The sequence below is a fragment of the Gobio gobio genome, assembly GCF_949357685.1.
Source record: "Gobio gobio genome assembly, chromosome: 1".
NCBI lineage: Eukaryota > Metazoa > Chordata > Actinopteri > Cypriniformes > Gobionidae > Gobio > Gobio gobio.
Window position 1 is genome coordinate 68,630,721 of NC_137097.1, and position 17,409 is coordinate 68,648,129.

The 17,409-nt window shown below is 37.9% G+C and overlaps 1 protein-coding gene across 1 annotated transcript in view; it reads left to right on the forward strand.

Annotated features, from left to right (window-relative positions):
- abca3b (ATP-binding cassette, sub-family A (ABC1), member 3b) overlaps positions 1-17,409 on the forward strand; it is a 99,644-nt gene that overhangs the window by 52,453 nt on the left and 29,782 nt on the right. Inside the window, exons 11-18 of the mRNA XM_079827426.1 lie at positions 1,775-1,921; positions 2,065-2,194; positions 3,667-3,821; positions 5,792-5,947; positions 6,206-6,416; positions 10,267-10,417; positions 12,283-12,381; positions 15,871-16,069. Of these exons, the coding sequence (XP_079683552.1) occupies positions 1,775-1,921; positions 2,065-2,194; positions 3,667-3,821; positions 5,792-5,947; positions 6,206-6,416; positions 10,267-10,417; positions 12,283-12,381; positions 15,871-16,069 (1,248 nt within the window). The remainder of the gene's footprint in view (positions 1-1,774; positions 1,922-2,064; positions 2,195-3,666; positions 3,822-5,791; positions 5,948-6,205; positions 6,417-10,266; positions 10,418-12,282; positions 12,382-15,870; positions 16,070-17,409) is intronic.

Below are 17,409 nucleotides of genomic sequence, written 5' to 3' on the forward strand. Positions count from 1 at the left end.
AATGTAAACTAATTAGTTATGAAAAAATGTACCTCCCTCACAGTCGTCATGAAGGGCAAAATTAGCCGAATAGACCAAAACCCCAATTTGTTCCAGACTGTAAACATGTTTTTTTCTGCTGTAAAGTTGGGCATTTTAACATGAGGCTCAATGAGATTCTGCTCCTTCTGGAGCCTGTCCCTAGCAGTGTTGGGGGTAACGCATTACAAGTAACTTGAGTTGCGTAATAATATTACTTTTTCCAAGTATCTAGTAAAGTAACGCATTACTTTTCGAATTTACAACAAAATATCTGGGTTACTTTTTCACATTAATTTGACTGACAGCTCTCCTGCCCCCATGTTGAGAAAATAAGTGCAGAGGCGTGTGTGTGAACATGAGGGTTATTGTAGTTCCATTTTTGTAGGAGCATTTATTTATCTCACTTGCATAATAAAGATTCTGTACTCCTCAAAATTAATAAAATCAGTCAAATGCAAAATCAGAATATGCAAACCTCCAATAATTAAATCTTAAATAAAACAACTATTTTTATGCATTTAATCTACCTTTATATTTAATTTACCAATGTCTTGCTGCTGACCTTTGATGATAAAAATTACTAGATTTTTAGTTTTTATTGGTAAAACTTTTTTCTCCTATCCTATTCTATTTAATTTACCAATGTCTTGCTGCTGACCTTTGATGATAAAAATTGCTAGATTTTTTGTTTTTATTGGTAAAACTTTTTTCTCCTGCATCCTATTCTACCGTTATCCAGAATGGCAGCAGAGCTGCGCCCTCTAATGTTCATGCGGGAATTAGCATTTTTACCTCAGCCTTGGCTTATTATTTAAATTTTGGTATGAAGAGGTCTTTACCGTTGCACAAAAATAGAACTTTTTTGTTATAAAAAAACAAAAACAAGCCCAGCCCAGCTGACAAAAAGTAACGCAAAAGTAACGTAACGCATTACTTTTCTTAAAAAGTAACTAAGTAACTCCATTAGTTACTTTTTAAGGGAGTAACGCAATATTGTAATGCATTACTTTTCAAAGTAACTTTCCCCAACACTGGTCCCTAGTGGCCAGTCGATGAATTGCAGTTTAAGTCACTTCCGGATTGGCTTCAAGAGAAACTGCGGGAGGTTGCCGCTTGGTTTAGAGGAGTTTTGGGCACTTTTCAACCATCTAAAGACTAGCTTGGTCTGGCTTGGAGAACATCTTAAATCAATTAAGACCAGCAAACCAGCTTAAACTGGTTTAAGCATGTTTTTCAGCAGGGAAGATTTACAATTTGCAATAAAATGGGTTAAAAAAAAGTGTCACATTTACCGTCTGGATCCAGTCATTTCAGTAGGAATCCAGGTAATCGGGTATTTCACGTTGAGATATTTTCGGCAAGCGAATTTGCCGTATCAACCGACAGAAAGCGTCTTGTTTGAAAGTGACTCCTGTGCTTCATACATTGCTACACTATTGACAATAGACAGTGGACTGTTTTAACCCGCCAAATTGAGCCGAAATGACGTTAATATGACCGCACCTTTGGGCACAAGATAATGTTGACATTGACACTTGTTTATGAGAGAAAACATTATGTGAATAACCTTCAGGGCTCAACAGTGTGAGCATTTCACTCGCATTAGATGTGTGCGAACTGTAAAATGTATTTAGGAGCATGTGTGTGAATAACAAAAAGTCCCAGCGGGTCCTTAAATAGAAAAAAACACTTTTATGATATTTAAGGGGGGAAAAATGGGTGTCTAATATTTCACCTCTTGATCTGCCCTCAGCCCTCGTACTGGTGCAGCAGCCCTCGCGTGGCCTTTCTGAAGGAGAAGGAGGATGACGAGGAAGCCGAGAAGGCGACCAAGGGAGAATTTATCGAAGAGGAGCCAGCTGGACTGGTCTCGGGGGTCAAGATCAAACATTTGGCTAAGGTATCCGTGTTTTGCATTAATATTATTAGATTCATAGGGGACAGATGGTAGACTCTGTGTGTGTGCAAGGTCAGTGTGACAGAGACATGGGTTTCCTCTAGAAACTGTTGGAGAAGGTAAACATGTGGATCATTCTGTCACAGGTGTTCAAAGTGGGCAATAAGATCAAGGAGGCGGTGAGGGATTTAACACTCAACATGTTCGAAGGCCAGATCACGGTCCTGCTCGGCCACAATGGAGCGGGCAAGACAACCACACTATCAATGCTGACAGGTGAGAGTTTTAATGTACTTTAGTGAAGTTTGTAAGCAGTGTGACAACTGTCCCTGTCAGGAAAGGTGAGTCAGTTCATTTGAGTGGTTCATTTTAATGAACTGGTTCAATAAATGATTCATTTGAATCATATCTGTATAGTGTTTTGGAACATCCTCCATTTACTTAAACAAAATATTTAGCATTATTTTTATGATTTAATTTAAGTTAATTTAATGTTATGTATCATAGTTTTAACTGAATCATACATATAATGATGATAATTTAAATGATTTTGTCCTATTAAATTGATACATTACAAGCTACTAACAAAAAGTAGCTAAATAAGTACTTTAAAATAGTAGTTTGACTATTTAACTACTTTAAATTATGATTAGCTTGTAGCGAGATTGAAAATATCTTTGCAAGCAACAGATTATAATATCTATTTTTCTAAAAGATTCACTCTAATAGATATTGCTCCTTTAAATATATCACAGTTTAGCTATTTGTTGCTAGCAGCTTGCTACAAGTTAGTCTAGCTGTTAATTTACCTTTAAACTGTGATTAGCTTGTAGCTAGCTAGAAAATTATTTCATAACATTGTATATAAACTGATTGTTATATTTTTAAAACGAGATTGTCCCCTTAAATACCTTCAGTTTTGCTACTTTGTTAGCAGCTTGTATAGCTAGCTACAAGCTAGTGAAGCTTTTAATTGACCTTGAATGTACGCTAAGCTTGTAGCTAGCTAGAAAATAATTGAATAACACTGTATATAAACTGATTATGTTATATAAACTGATTGTTATTTTTTTAAATGAGATGTCCCCTTAAATACCTTCAGTTTTGCTTCTTTGTTAGCAGCTTGTATAGCTCGCTACAAGCTAGTGAAGCTTTTAATTGACATTGAATGTATGCTTAGCTTGTAGCTAGCTAGAAAATAATTTCATAACATTGTTATATTTTTAAATGAGATGTCCCCTTAAATACCTTCAGTTTTGCTTCTTTGTTAGCAGCTTTTTATAGCTCGCTACAAGCTAGTGAAGCTTTTAATTGACCTGAATGTATGCTTAGCTAGTAGCTAGCTAGAAAAAAAATTCATAACATTGTATATAATCTGATTATAAGTTATATTTTTATAACATATTGCCTCCTTTAAAACCTTCACAGTTTATTAGCAGCCTATAGCTACAAGCAAGTGTATCTTTTTGTGTTTTTATTTACCTTGAAATTAGCTTGTAGCTTGACAGTCTTTTATATTTATGGCATTTAAGCAAATGTTCTTATCCAGAGCAACTTACAGAAGTCATATGCAGCTGAATAAAACCCTCTGGTCACACACATTAATGCTTACTAAGACACGCGAAGCGTTATCTCTAATAGCTAGCAGCTTGATTCTGCTTCTACCGCATAAACAGTGATAATGGAGGTCAGTCAGGGTTTATCGCTTCTTCACACAATTTGAATTGTGTTTGTTTCGTCATTCCCAGGCCTTTTCCCACCCAGCAGGGGCCGTGCTTACATTAATGGTTATGACATATGTCAGGATATGGCTCTGATCCGCCGCAGCCTGGGTCTTTGCCCGCAGCACGACGTGCTCTTCGACAACCTCACCGTGCGAGAACACCTGCTCTTCTACACACAGGTAGAAACACAGATCACTCAAGGATGTCTACAAGATACCTAACTGTGATATTATCAATTTTTCTGTTCAAATGTTTAATGAACTTCCCCCTGTAGTCAATAAACTCATCTTTGACCACAAAAATTACATATTTAACCCTCTGAGGTTCTTCATTTATGGGTCACACTCAGGACCTTCGGGTCAAAAATGACCCGGAGGGCGGGATTAAGATAAAAAAAGATTTGAGTAAAATCGATGAAATATATTTTTGTTCAATAATATTTTTTCTTTTCTTTTTTGGTGTTTTGAGATAATTTTAAGATTTATAATTAATTTTTAAGCAATAATTATAACCCATTTTTTCCCATTGAATATAATAAAAAAACGTGTATATGTATATGTATATGTATATATATATGTATATATATATAATTTTTTTTTTATTAAAGCTGTATTTCATTTTAGAGTCAAGCCTAGGCCTCATGAAAGCAATTTTTTAAATGAGATCAGTTCCATCCGGTGGACACATTGAGCATTTTTATCACGCAATAGCACATTTTTACCACTATTGTGGATCTTGCGTTTTATATATTTATTTATTTTAATCGTAGCTTCATTGGAATGGTCCGAAACTTGGTGACTTTATTGGTACTTGGTATATGAACCCCCAAAAATTGGGGACAGGATTTGGAAAGTCTAAGTGGTTGTAAAAAAAAATAGTCACACTCAGGACCTTCGGGTCCCTTTGTTTGTCCTGCCCCTAAACCTACCCATCACACACACACACACACACACACACACACACACACACACACACACACACACACACACACACACACACACACTGCCCCTAAACCTACCCATCACACACACACACACACACACACACACACACACACACACACACACACACACACACACACACACACACACACACACACACACACACACACACACACACACACACACACACACACACACACTGCCCCTAAACCTACCCAACACACACACACACACACACACACACACACACACACACACACACACACACACTGCCCCTAAACCTACCCATCACACACACACACACACACACACTGCCCCTAAACCTACCCATCACACACACACACACACACACACACACACACACACACACACACACACACACACACACACACACACACACACACACACACACACACACACACACACACACACACACACACACACACACACACACACACACACTGCCCCTAAACCTACCCCACACACACACACACACACACACACACACACACACACACACACACACACACACACACACACACACACACACACACACACTGCCCCTAAACCTACCCAACACACACACACACACACACACACACACACACACACACACACACACACACACACAGACACACACACTGCCCCTAAACCTACCCATCACACACACACACACACACACACACACACACACACACACACACACACACACACACACACACACACACACACACACACACACACACACAGCCCCTGCCCCTAAACCTAGCCCTCACAGGAGACTGTGCAGTTCATTTTCTGTGAAAAAAACCTCATTCTGTTTGATTTATAAGCATTTTGAAAAGTGAGGACATGGGGAACGTCCTCATATTTCACCCTCTTTTTGTAATACCTATGTCATACCCATGTCATTATACACATTTGCGTCCTGATATTTCACAAAAACATGCCCACACACACACACACACACACACGCACACACACAAATTAACGCGTGCCATTCCAAAAGCTAATTGTGTTTTTTTTGTGTGTGTATGTGTGTGAGAGTTTTTTTTGTCTGTTTAGCTTACAGTAGGTTCATTTTTAACGGTTTATAAGTTATAAGCAATTTCCCTTCGGAGTAAATGAATGGGATTTTTACCTCTGGAACCGACTGTTGAAGTCTATTCAACATTGACCTCTTTACATAGCTTGTTTCTTCTCTTCAGCTGAAGGGTTACCCTCGTGAAAAGATCCCCGAAGAGGTCGACCGCGTCCTTCAGATCCTTAATTTGGAGGATAAGCGCAATGCGCGATCAAAGACCCTCTCTGGTGGGATGAAAAGGAAGCTTTCCATCGGCATCGCTTTGATTGGAGACTCAAAGGTCAGACAATGGAAACTTTGTTTAAACCACTGAAGCTCTATTTCACTGTCAATTTATTGTTTAGCAAATGCTTTTGTGTTGCATTTGAGTTCATATTTATTAAATATTTCCATGTTTACCCAGGTTGGTTTAATGCCAGTGAGGTTATTCTGGTTGTATAAGTAACAGATTAACTAAACAGATTTTCCATAAGTACTTAAAGGTTTCCCATTAATGTTAGCTACTCAAATGCTAACGAAACCCATTGTTTCCCATTAGGTGGTGATGCTGGACGAGCCCACCTCAGGGATGGACCCCTCAGCCCGACGGGCCATCTGGGACCTTCTGCAGGGCGAGAAACACAGCCGCACCATCCTGCTCACCACGCACTTCATGGACGAGGCCGACCTGCTGGGAGATCGAATCGCCATCATGGCGAGCGGGGAGCTCCAGTGCTGCGGCTCGTCGCTCTTCCTCAAGAACAAATACGGTGAGACCGTGGCAAGATCATGAGAAGAACAAAAAGAAGATGATTATGGATAAGATTATGTCATTTAAAATGTTGTTGAGCAGTAATTTTAGCTCTCGGCTGCTAGCAGAGATAGTACACTGCAAAAAATGCTTTTCTTACTTAGTATTTTTGTCTTGTTTTCAGTCCAAATATCTAAAAAATCTTACATTTAAGAAGTATTTACTAGACAAGCAAAAGTTGTTGTCTTTTTTTGGGGGAAAATAAGGTAAGGTAGGGTAGGTAACTTTTTTTCCAAATTTGTTTAAACTTTATTTATATATCAATACATAATTAAAATGTAAGTACTATGAAAAAGAAAGTATAAAAATTGAGTGTCTGTAGACCTCTCACGACTGTTTTAAAGACAGCTCATTATTTCCATTCACTCCACCTTCTCCCTTCTGGGCTCTTTCCAAAGCCACGCCCCCAAAACACATGAACGCGCCGACCATGATCAGCTCAGCTGAAAGACGCATTATTTACCTGAGACGAGCGGAGAAGAAGTGCATGTAGTGACATCATGTCAGAATCACATGTAATAAAAAATCTAACTTTATCATTATGAATATAAACAAATAAGATGTCTTTTAGTACTCACTCTCAAGCTAGAATAACGATACTGGTAAAGTTTAAAATACACACACAACACAGTGTCTACGACACACACAGATACAAGATAAAAACATCAGTAAACATAGGTAGAGAATATAAAAACAAACCAAGGGCCAAAAAAAACGTGCAGGTAAAGTTCCCGGTGAACATGGTAAAAGAGTTTAGACAGAGGGTAGTAGCTAAAGCTAACTTAGTTCTAAAAACAGTTCCTGGATGCGCTTTTACACATGCATTTTGTTATCTAAAGTTACATTTTGCGAAATTCAACACGACAGCGATCAACTTGAGCTAAGCATATTGAGTATTTATCAGCTCTACTAATGGCTCGTGTATAACATTGTAACTTTATGCTGAGTAATGTTATGTTAGCTATATTAGGCAGCTACGTGTGCTAGTGAGACATGCTTCATGAAAACATAAACCAAAAAAATTTATAATCAAAATGAAAGATTACCTGTCCAGCAGAAATACAGCCTCTTGAACTCCTCAAATCAAACGGGTGCGCCAGGGTTGCCAGGTTTTCACAACAAAATCCGCCCAATTGCTACTCAAAACTAGCCCAAAACAAGCCCAATCGTGTTTCTCCGGTAAAAATCGCATTTGGGGGGTAAAATATGTGTCCTTTTGGTAGGGCTGCCTGCTAAAATTCGCAAATCCCGGGGCAAAACATCACATAATTGGGGTCGCTTCAACCCGCGGACATGAAAAACAACCTTGCAACAGTGTTGAAGTAGCCCGACTTGGCAACACGGGGGCGCGCGCATGTGGGCAGATCCTGAGCAAAAGCGGTGGTAGCCATGGTAGCGAGAGAGAGTGACAGTCGCCCCAGCCAATCACTTGTTTCGTCCCGAACTAAAATAATGAGCGGTGTTTATTGCAGATTAAAAAGTCTAGAGTCACTCGATTTTTATACTCTCTTTTTAAGAGTACTTACTTTTTAATTATTTATTGACATATAAAGAAAGTTTAAACAAAAGTGTTTTAGATCATTCTTACCTACCCTACCTTTAAGGGAGTTTTTGCTTAAAATAAGCAAAATAATCTGCCAATGGGGTAAACAAAATAATCTTGTTTTCTGTTTGAATTAAGATTATTTTGCTTACCCCATTGGCAGATTATTTAGCTTATTTTAAGCAAAAACTCTCTTAATTTTGAGTTATTTTCCCCCAAAACAAGACAAAAACTTTTGCTTGTCTAGTAAATGCTTCTTAATGTAAGATTTTTTTAGATATTTGGACTGAAAACAAGACAAAAATACCAAGTAAGAAAATGGGCTACTTGAGGAAAATGATTGACAGGTGATATATGGTGCTAATAGTAAAGTCGTGTTTTTTTTAGGGCTGTCAAAAGATTAATCGCGATTAATCGCATCCAAAATAAAAGTTTGTGTTTACATAATATATGTGTGTGTACTCTATTAATTATTATTTATATATAAAGACACACACAAGCATGTATATATTTAAGAAAAAAATATTATTTTTATATATAAAACATTTATATTTATATATAGATTATATAAATGTATATACAGTATATACATGCAAATATTTCTTACATATATACATGCTTGTGTGTGTATTTATATATAAATAATAATTAATAGAGTACACACACATATATTATGTAAACACAAACTTTTATTTTGGATGTGATTCATCGCGATTAATCTTTTGACAGCCCTAGTTTTTTTTCAAAATGGCAGTCACATGAACCAACTTGCTTCAGTAAGGACTTTGCTTCTACCTAGAGAAGTCTCAGGGCGTTTTCAGACCTGTAGATCGTTTGCTTTGTTCCGAAACGGGGACTTAATTTGTTACAATGTTGCATTTTCTTCTTGGTTCGGTTCACTTTCACAAGGCAACATTTCGAAGCGTAGCAAAATGTGTTAATGCAAGTCACATGCGAGTAAAGCGGTCCCCTTATTGGCCAGAGTTTCCTCTGCATCATCCATCAAGATGGATTGACAAGTTCTCTCCACAAGTTTATTATGGCTTTATCTGCAGCTGTCATGACACATGCAAACACTATTTAGCTGTCATTCCCGCTCGGACTGATAAATGATATACCGGTATTTAAAATTACACGTGTATATAGTTAGAGCGGGAATCAAGGCTTTGATTCAAGGAATTACAGAACATTTTTAAATAGAGGCACTCTTGTTTTATAACACATTTCCCGTTATGAATTATGAAACCACTTGGTTCATTGTTCAATTGGGTGGATTGCTTTCTCACCTCAACCGAACCACTTCAGAGTTCGTTTCCACCTCGTCCAGGCGCTCTCAAAGCGATTGTTTTGGTGCGGGTCTGAGCTTGGTTGCCGTGAACTCAAGAACAGTGTGTAGATGGAATGGGTTTCCATGGCCGAGCAGCTCATCCAAGCTTTACAAATGCAATCCACTGGACTCTAGAGCAGTGGACACGTGTTCTCTGGAGTGACCAATCACGCTTCTATGTCTGGAAATCTGATGGACGATTGTGGGTTTGGCAGTTGCCTGGAGAACGGTACGTGCCTGACTGCATTGTGCCAAGTGTAAAGTTTGGTGGAAGGGGGATTATGGTGTGGGGTTGTTTTTCAGGGGTTGGGCTTGGCCCCTTAGTTCCAGTGAAAGGAACTCTTAATGCTTCAGCATACCAAGACATTTTGGACGATTTCATGCTCCCAAATTTGTGGGAACAGTTTGGGGATGGCCCCTTCCTGTCCCATCATGACTGCGCACCAGTGCACAAAGCAAGATCCATAAAGACATTGGTGTGGAGGAACTTGACTGGCCTGGAGTCCTGACCTCAACTTGATAGAACAGCTTTGGGATGAATTAGAGCGGAGACTGAGAGCCAGGCCTTCGCGTCCAACATCAGTGCCTGACCTCACAAATGCGCTTCTAGAAGAATGGACACTCTCCTAAACCTTGTGTGTTTGTTGTGAAAGCCTTCCCAGAAGAGCTGAAGCTGTTATTGCTGCAAAGGGTGGGCCAACTCCATATTAAACCCTACGGATTAAGAATGGGATGTCATTAAAGTTCACGTGCATGTAAAGGCAGGCGTCCCAACATTTTTGGCAAATATAGTGTATATGCCTAAACGAACCAAAGTAATGGGAAAAAAAGCATCAGGTTCAGAAACAAATGCTCCAAGCGAGCCAGGTGTGAAAATGCCCTCACTGTAAAACAAAAAAAAAGAGTTTATCTAAACTGTTCCTCTTCTACTTCTCTCAGGTGCTGGTTACCACATGGTTATCGTAAAAGACGCATTTTGTAACGTGTCTGAGATCACCCGTCTAGTCCACATGTATGTGCCTGATGCCACTCTAGAAAGCAGTGCAGGCGCTGAACTCTCGTACATACTGCCCAAAGAGAGCACCAGCCGGTAAGACAACACTCACACCCAGCACATGTTACAGCATGCATAGTGTACTGGGCACTGTTTTTAAAGTGGTGTGTGAAAACGAATGCTGTTTGCAATGCATTTCAAACACTAGTTTGCTACATTATCATCACATGACCTCATTATTCTGCATGGGTAATGCAGCAAGTGGCATGTCATTTTTGTTTATTTGTTGCATTTTTAATACGATTTTGTGTCTATTTGAGTCAAGTGCATTGCATTGTAGGATATGGCATATTTAATGTGGTGTGCTCTGGTTGTGTACTACACATTTTTTGGGGAAAAGTAGTACGTCATCAATGCAAATAGAAGTTTACATGCCTTGAACTGCTTACTACAAAAATAGCATGCACAGCATGTAAGTATGCTGTTGTTTGACATTGTAAAAGGCTACAGTGCGTCTGGAAAGTATTCACAGCGCTTCACTTTTTCCACATTTTGTTATGTTACAGTCTTATTCCAAAATGGATTCAATTCATAATTTTTCCCCTCAATTCTGCATCTCCGAATGCACTGTATGTTATTTAACAGGAATGCAAACATCAAGTTCCTCATTATCATTGCCTTTTCATCAATAACCTTGATTGCACAAACTCCGCTGGTACTTGTAAGAAAAAAGTATTTTGATGTATACAGATGAATAAAGGCTTCAGTCTTGGTTCTTAGGTCTGATTGTTGTGAGCTGCCGTAGCAACAGATGGACTAAATTTACCCATTGATCTGTTTTTTTTTTAGTGAAGGTCTTGAAACAACAGTCTTCTCTGTTCGTCAGACACGCGTATATCTCCTCAGCGACTCTCTGAAACACCTCCAATATGAGAAAAACACCCTAAAAGCACTTCATAAAAGAAACCGTTCACCCCAAACGGAAAATTATATCATTTTCAATCATCCTCAATGTTCCTGAATGTACAAAACACATTTTTTTTCCAATGGAACCAGGGTTATTATCATAAAGTAAAACTGAACCATTACTTGAAATAAAATGATACATTTCAGCTAGTTGGCAAGGCAACATTTCTAATTTTCTTTTAGTTTTTAGTTTTTTAAATAACTAAAACTTGATAACAACTATAGACATATTTTGTTAAAAAAAATTTAAAAACACAAAATTACTAGGGCTGTCAAAAGATTTATCGCGATTAATCGCATTCCAAAATAAAAGTTTGTGTTTACATAATATATGTGTGTGTACTCTGTTAATTATTATTTATATATAAATACACACACAAGCATGTATATATTTAAGAAAAAAAAATATTTTTATATATAAAACATTTATATTTATATATATTATAGATTATATAAATGTATATACATGCAAATATTTCTTAAATATATACATGAATGTGTGTGTTTTTATATATAAATAATAATTAACAGAGTACACACACATATATTATGTAAACACAAACTTTTATTTTGGATGCGATTAATCGCGATTAATCTTTTGACAGCCCTAAAAATTACTAAAACTTAAACTAAGTTTAACTTTTAAAAAATAAAATATAAAAATATCCAATTCAAAATATTAACAAAAACTATAATAGCATCACAATTATACTAAAATTATGTTATACTAAATACTATGAATAAATACTACTATAATAAACTCCAAAAAAGGATAGTGTGTAGAAATGTAAACAATAATTGAGCTCTCAAAAATAACTTTTTGTGGTACATCATACAAGTTTCGAGTGACATGATAATGATACATTTGCATTACAACTGATAAGAAATGAATGGATTTCACTGAGGTTCGTTGTTTTCCACGCGCCGTAGTTGCAGCACTTCTTGATTTTCATGTGTGTTGATTCTGCGCTCTCAGATCTGCTGTTTCTCCACAGGTTTGAGCTGCTGTTTGCTGAGCTGGAGATGAATCGAGACGAGCTGGGCATCGCCAGCTATGGGGCGTCCGTTACCACCATGGAGGAGGTTTTTCTCAGGTATAGGACCACATAACCCCCCCCCCCCCCCTACAGATTATAAAGATCATGATTTCTGTACGCTAGAATGCTGATTGCTTTATAGCCGTCTGAAAAGTCTCCTGTTGATAACATCTCTGCATAAAAAGCTCCTATTTCATTCCGTAAAGTTTTTGAAATCATTCAACCAAATGGTGAGCTCCTTCCAGTCCGGTCTGAAATAGTCCCAATATAAACACTTATTATAAGAGTACCAAAATGATTCAGGGTAAGACAAAAACACGGTTTGGAAAATAGATTCATGTTGTACATTCTCATTATATAATTTTTGTAAATCTTGAACACAAAAAAAGTTACGGACAGCAGCTTAAATATATAAAATATAATATTCTGTAATCCTGTTTTTCCACACTGAATTACAGGTTACAAACACTTATAATATTCCCCCCCCTAGTTGCTTCTTCTCATGTGTTATTTTACTATTATTTATTTACAAGTATGTAATGTATTAATAGTTTGAATCGGTTTATATAATTGTATATTTTCTGTTTTATCTGTTGTTCTTTTTTTTAATTTTTTTTTATAAGTCATTATAAGGCATTATAAGTCCATTTCAAATTGTTCAACTAATATTTATATTTTATTTCAGCTGAACGACAACGAATGTTAAAGGTGCACTATGTAAAAAAATGTCAGTAAAATATCCAAACACCACTAGGCCAGTGTTACATATTTTGTTCAGTTGAGTCCTTACAATATCCCAAATGTTTCCAACTATTTGTAAATCGTGAGAAAGTTGCTCTTTTAACCAATGAACCGATGACGTTCGATGACGTTGACTACAAAAATACGTCGACATCCGTGAAATGCGTCGACGCGTCACATTATTTACGTACTAGAATAGAATAGATCTAGAATAATGGCAGCTTCTGCTCCCGTGCATAGTGAAAATGATAATTTATCATATAAAGCCAGACCACGACATTCAAAAGTGTGGGAGTACTTTAAACAGAAGCCGAGTAAAACTGTGCTTTGTTCGCTCTGTAACGCCGGTTTCACACTGCCGGTGTTTGTCTCGCGCAGCTGAACCGTGGCGTGTGTATTGCAAATACAGACGAATATTGTCCATTTGGTCACGTTTTCCGGTGTTCTTCTCCGACCCCAGGACGTCTCGTGCTTTTATTTATTATGGGCTGCATATATCTGCTGCAAATGTGACCGGGTTCCCCTCTGTCCCAAACACATATGCATCATAACATGCTGTATATAGGTAGTTTACATGATTAAAGTAACATTAAAGTTAAGATATGCCTCTAGTTTTAATCATTTAAATGTGTCTTTTGAAGATTGGGTAAAAACTTCTGGCAGCTTTAGTCGTTGTTTATGCACATGTATATCTTCAAAATAGACGACTAGTTATACATTAACACTGCTGAAAGCTCCTGTATGTGAACTTTTTGCAGATAAATACAAGAGCATTTTGGTTTACTATTGACACAAATCAATAAGTAAATCATACTCAACTACGGTAATTAATAACCTACTATAGTAAACAACTTTTCCTAATTAGGCCTACTCTGTATACATTTTATGATGAATAGTATCATGAGTTAAACATAATGTTTAAAATGCTTCTTGTGTTCATATATTTCATTATAAAATGGCTTAAGTACACTACCCTTCCTGAAATACAATTAACATTGTCATCATTCATTGATTTCTTGTTAAAATAATATACAAATTCACTACCGTCTTTGAAATACAATAATCAATAAAAAAAAGAATCATCAGATGAATCCGCAAAAATAACGTTAGATTAGATTAATCAACTAATCTGAAAAATAATCGTTAGATTAGTCGACTAATCGGAAAAAATAATCGTTAGATTAGTCGACTAATCGGAAAAACAATCGTTAGATTAATCGGCAAAAAAATAGTCATTAGATGCAGCCCTACTGTAGATGTAAACATGAATCGGATGTGGAAGAAAATGAATTATTTAAATAATCATTTTGTAAACCGTATGTTCCCTGATTTTAACACTGACCTTCCACTCTGAAATCATGCCACATACATCTGAAGGCTTTCAAAATGAGAGCGGGTCTCTGTGAGCGTATTGGCAATTTAAAATAAGCGCTGAAGTGGATGTAGGAACTGATCCATTTAAACAAATTGATTTGCAGGACATCTTAACCACTCAGGGAACCGAGAACTGCAGGACTAAATTACAGGCCTCTGAAAACACATCCTGCGGAAATCTCTGGTGTGTCATTCAGAGGAGGTTTTTTTTTTTAAACAAATGCTCCATGTTTGTTCATCCTGAAAACATTTTTCTTAAATGCAGTCCTGCACTTCCTCCCCTACTTTAAACAGCCATTAGCTGTAGGAAAGGGTTGTGGTGACATCGGTGCTTTCTCTTCTTCAGCATCATTTCTCTAAACCCTTCTACGTTTTATACAGGGAGTGCAGAATTATTAGGCACGTTGATTTTCTGATCAGAAGTTTTTTTTATAGGCTTTATGGACAGATAGGTTGAGAGTGACTCTTGAAGGACCAGCTCCTCATCCTCTAGTACCACTGTTTGAAGAATTCATCTTCCAGAATCTGGCAGTACGTTTTGGGAGTTCATTTTTAGTCCATCTCTGCAAAACGGACTTCAGGATGGACTAAAATTAACTCCCAAAACGTACTGCCAGATTCTGGAAGATGAATTCTTCAAACAGTGGTACTAGAGGATGTGGTGCTGGTCCTTCAAGAGTCACTCTCAACCTATCTGTCCATAAAGCCTATAAAAAAACCTTCTTCATGTATTTTCCAACACTTCAGCTTGTGATTCTTATCTAGTGGGGGTCATTTTTTAGGATTCTTTAACTAACTGAAGTCTCTGAGATCCTGACACCTTGCACTTCTGGAGACTCCAGGTAGGTTCAGCTCTGGAAAATGGTGGCGCTGGAGACTAAAGGGTTCCTGATGGTTTCACCCTTAATTCTTCACCTTAATTCTTAATTCTTTTGCAGTTAACAGGTGTCTTTTCTCCGCCACATGTTTTTGTCAGATCCTGCTGACCCAACGAGCATTTCACTGTCCAATGGTCATGCCTTAACTGCAATGTCTAGTATTGCATTAGTTTTGCATCCTTCTCATGGGCATTTAATACTTTTTGACTTTTCAGTCTGAGTTAAATCTCTTTTTTGGCTCAATTTATCTGTAAAAGAAAACATGCCTAATAATTCTGCACACCTGAATATAAGGTGATTTTCATTTCCAGCCTTCATGAACACTTATATATCACTTATACATTATTAAATACTAAATCAATAGTAGTTATTAGGATTACTGTGGTTTGGAATTGGTCAAATGTGCCTGGAAAAAAAATATGATCAGAAAATCAACGTGCCTAATAATTCTGCACTCCCTGTATAACCGTGTTTGTGTAGGCACATACAATGGCTGGCCAATTTCATGCAGATCCTCATGTTTGTTTCCTCTTTTATGCACTCAAACTCTCAGGGTCGGGAAGCTCGTGGACTCCAGTCTTGATATTCAGGCCATCCAGCTTCCGCCTCTGCAGTACCAGCATGAACGGCGGTCACATGACTGGACCATGGACGACTCCAGCAGCATCAGCGGCATGACCGATGTGACGGATTTCACTGACAGCGGCACGATGATCTCCGAGGACTGCTCCAATATCAAACTCAACACCGGGGTCAGTGTTTGTAACGCTTCCAATGCTAACTCGTGCTTTTGTAAATGAGGTGATATTAAAGGGTTAGTTCACCCAAAAATGAAAATTCTGTCATTAATTACTCACCCTCATGTCGTTCGACACCCGTCAGACCTCCGTTCATCTTCGGAACACAAATGAAGATATTTTAGTTGAAATCTGATGGCTCTGAAAGGCCTCCATTGGCTCAATGGCACGGTTCACTCTCAAGACCCTTAAAAGGCACTAAAGACGTCGTTACAAAGTCCATCTCACTACAGTGGTTCTACAATAACTTTATGAAGCGACGAGAATAGTTTTTGTGCGCAAAAAAACCCTAAATAACGACTTACATAGTGATGACGATTTCAAAACACGGCATCATGAAGCTTCGAAGCGTTATGAATCAGTGAGTCGATTCAGCAGTTTGAATCGCCAAATTTCAGCAGTTTGGCGGTTTGACACGCGATCCGAATCATGATTCGACTCACTGATTCATAACGCTTCGAATGCGTTTTCCAGCCGTTTTGTTCACAAATATAAAAAATACGGCTTGAAAATAATAAAGAATAATTGCTTTATTTGTTCGCTCAAGGAGGTGCTTCAGAAAATGTTGTTCTTTCATCTCAGGAGTAGGGTTGGGAACCGAGAACCGGTTCTTATTCAGAACCGAAACTGATTTTTGAAAAATACCAGAACCGCGCGAAATTCCTAAGTTTCGGTTCCGAAAACGGTTCTGGTGCAATGTGTGTGTGAAGCGCTGGAAGCGTATCCTTTCATAGCGAGTGACAGCCAGTGTTGCCAAGTCCGTGGTTTTCCCGCTTTCCCGTTTTCCACTGTTGCCGCGGGCTGTTTTTCATGTCCGCGGGTTGAAGCGATTGTGCAATTGTGCGGGTTTTGTTGTGAAAACCTGGCAACCCTGGCTCACCTCATCATGAATATTAATTACGTTGCCTGCCGCTTCCAGGAGAGCAACGCACTTCAGCACTGAAAGCCCTCGCGCTACACATTTACGGTTTTGCGTCAGATATTTTCTCGTTGACCACCAGCATGGCGAAGAGAAAGTCACAAGTATGGATTCATTTCCAAAGAATGAATGATAATGAAGCAAAATGTGAAAAGTTAATAACATGCAAAGGAGGCTGCACTAGCAATTTGACAAAACATTTGCTACAGCACAGAGTGCCTCAGAGCTTATACCAGATTTATAGTGTAAGGCCTATATATATATATATATATATATATATGTATGTCAACCGTTGAGTCCCATGGTTTAGGTAACCGTTTAGGCACAATTACCTTTGTAATGCTGAATTGCAATTTATTATTTACAAGTTCACTGA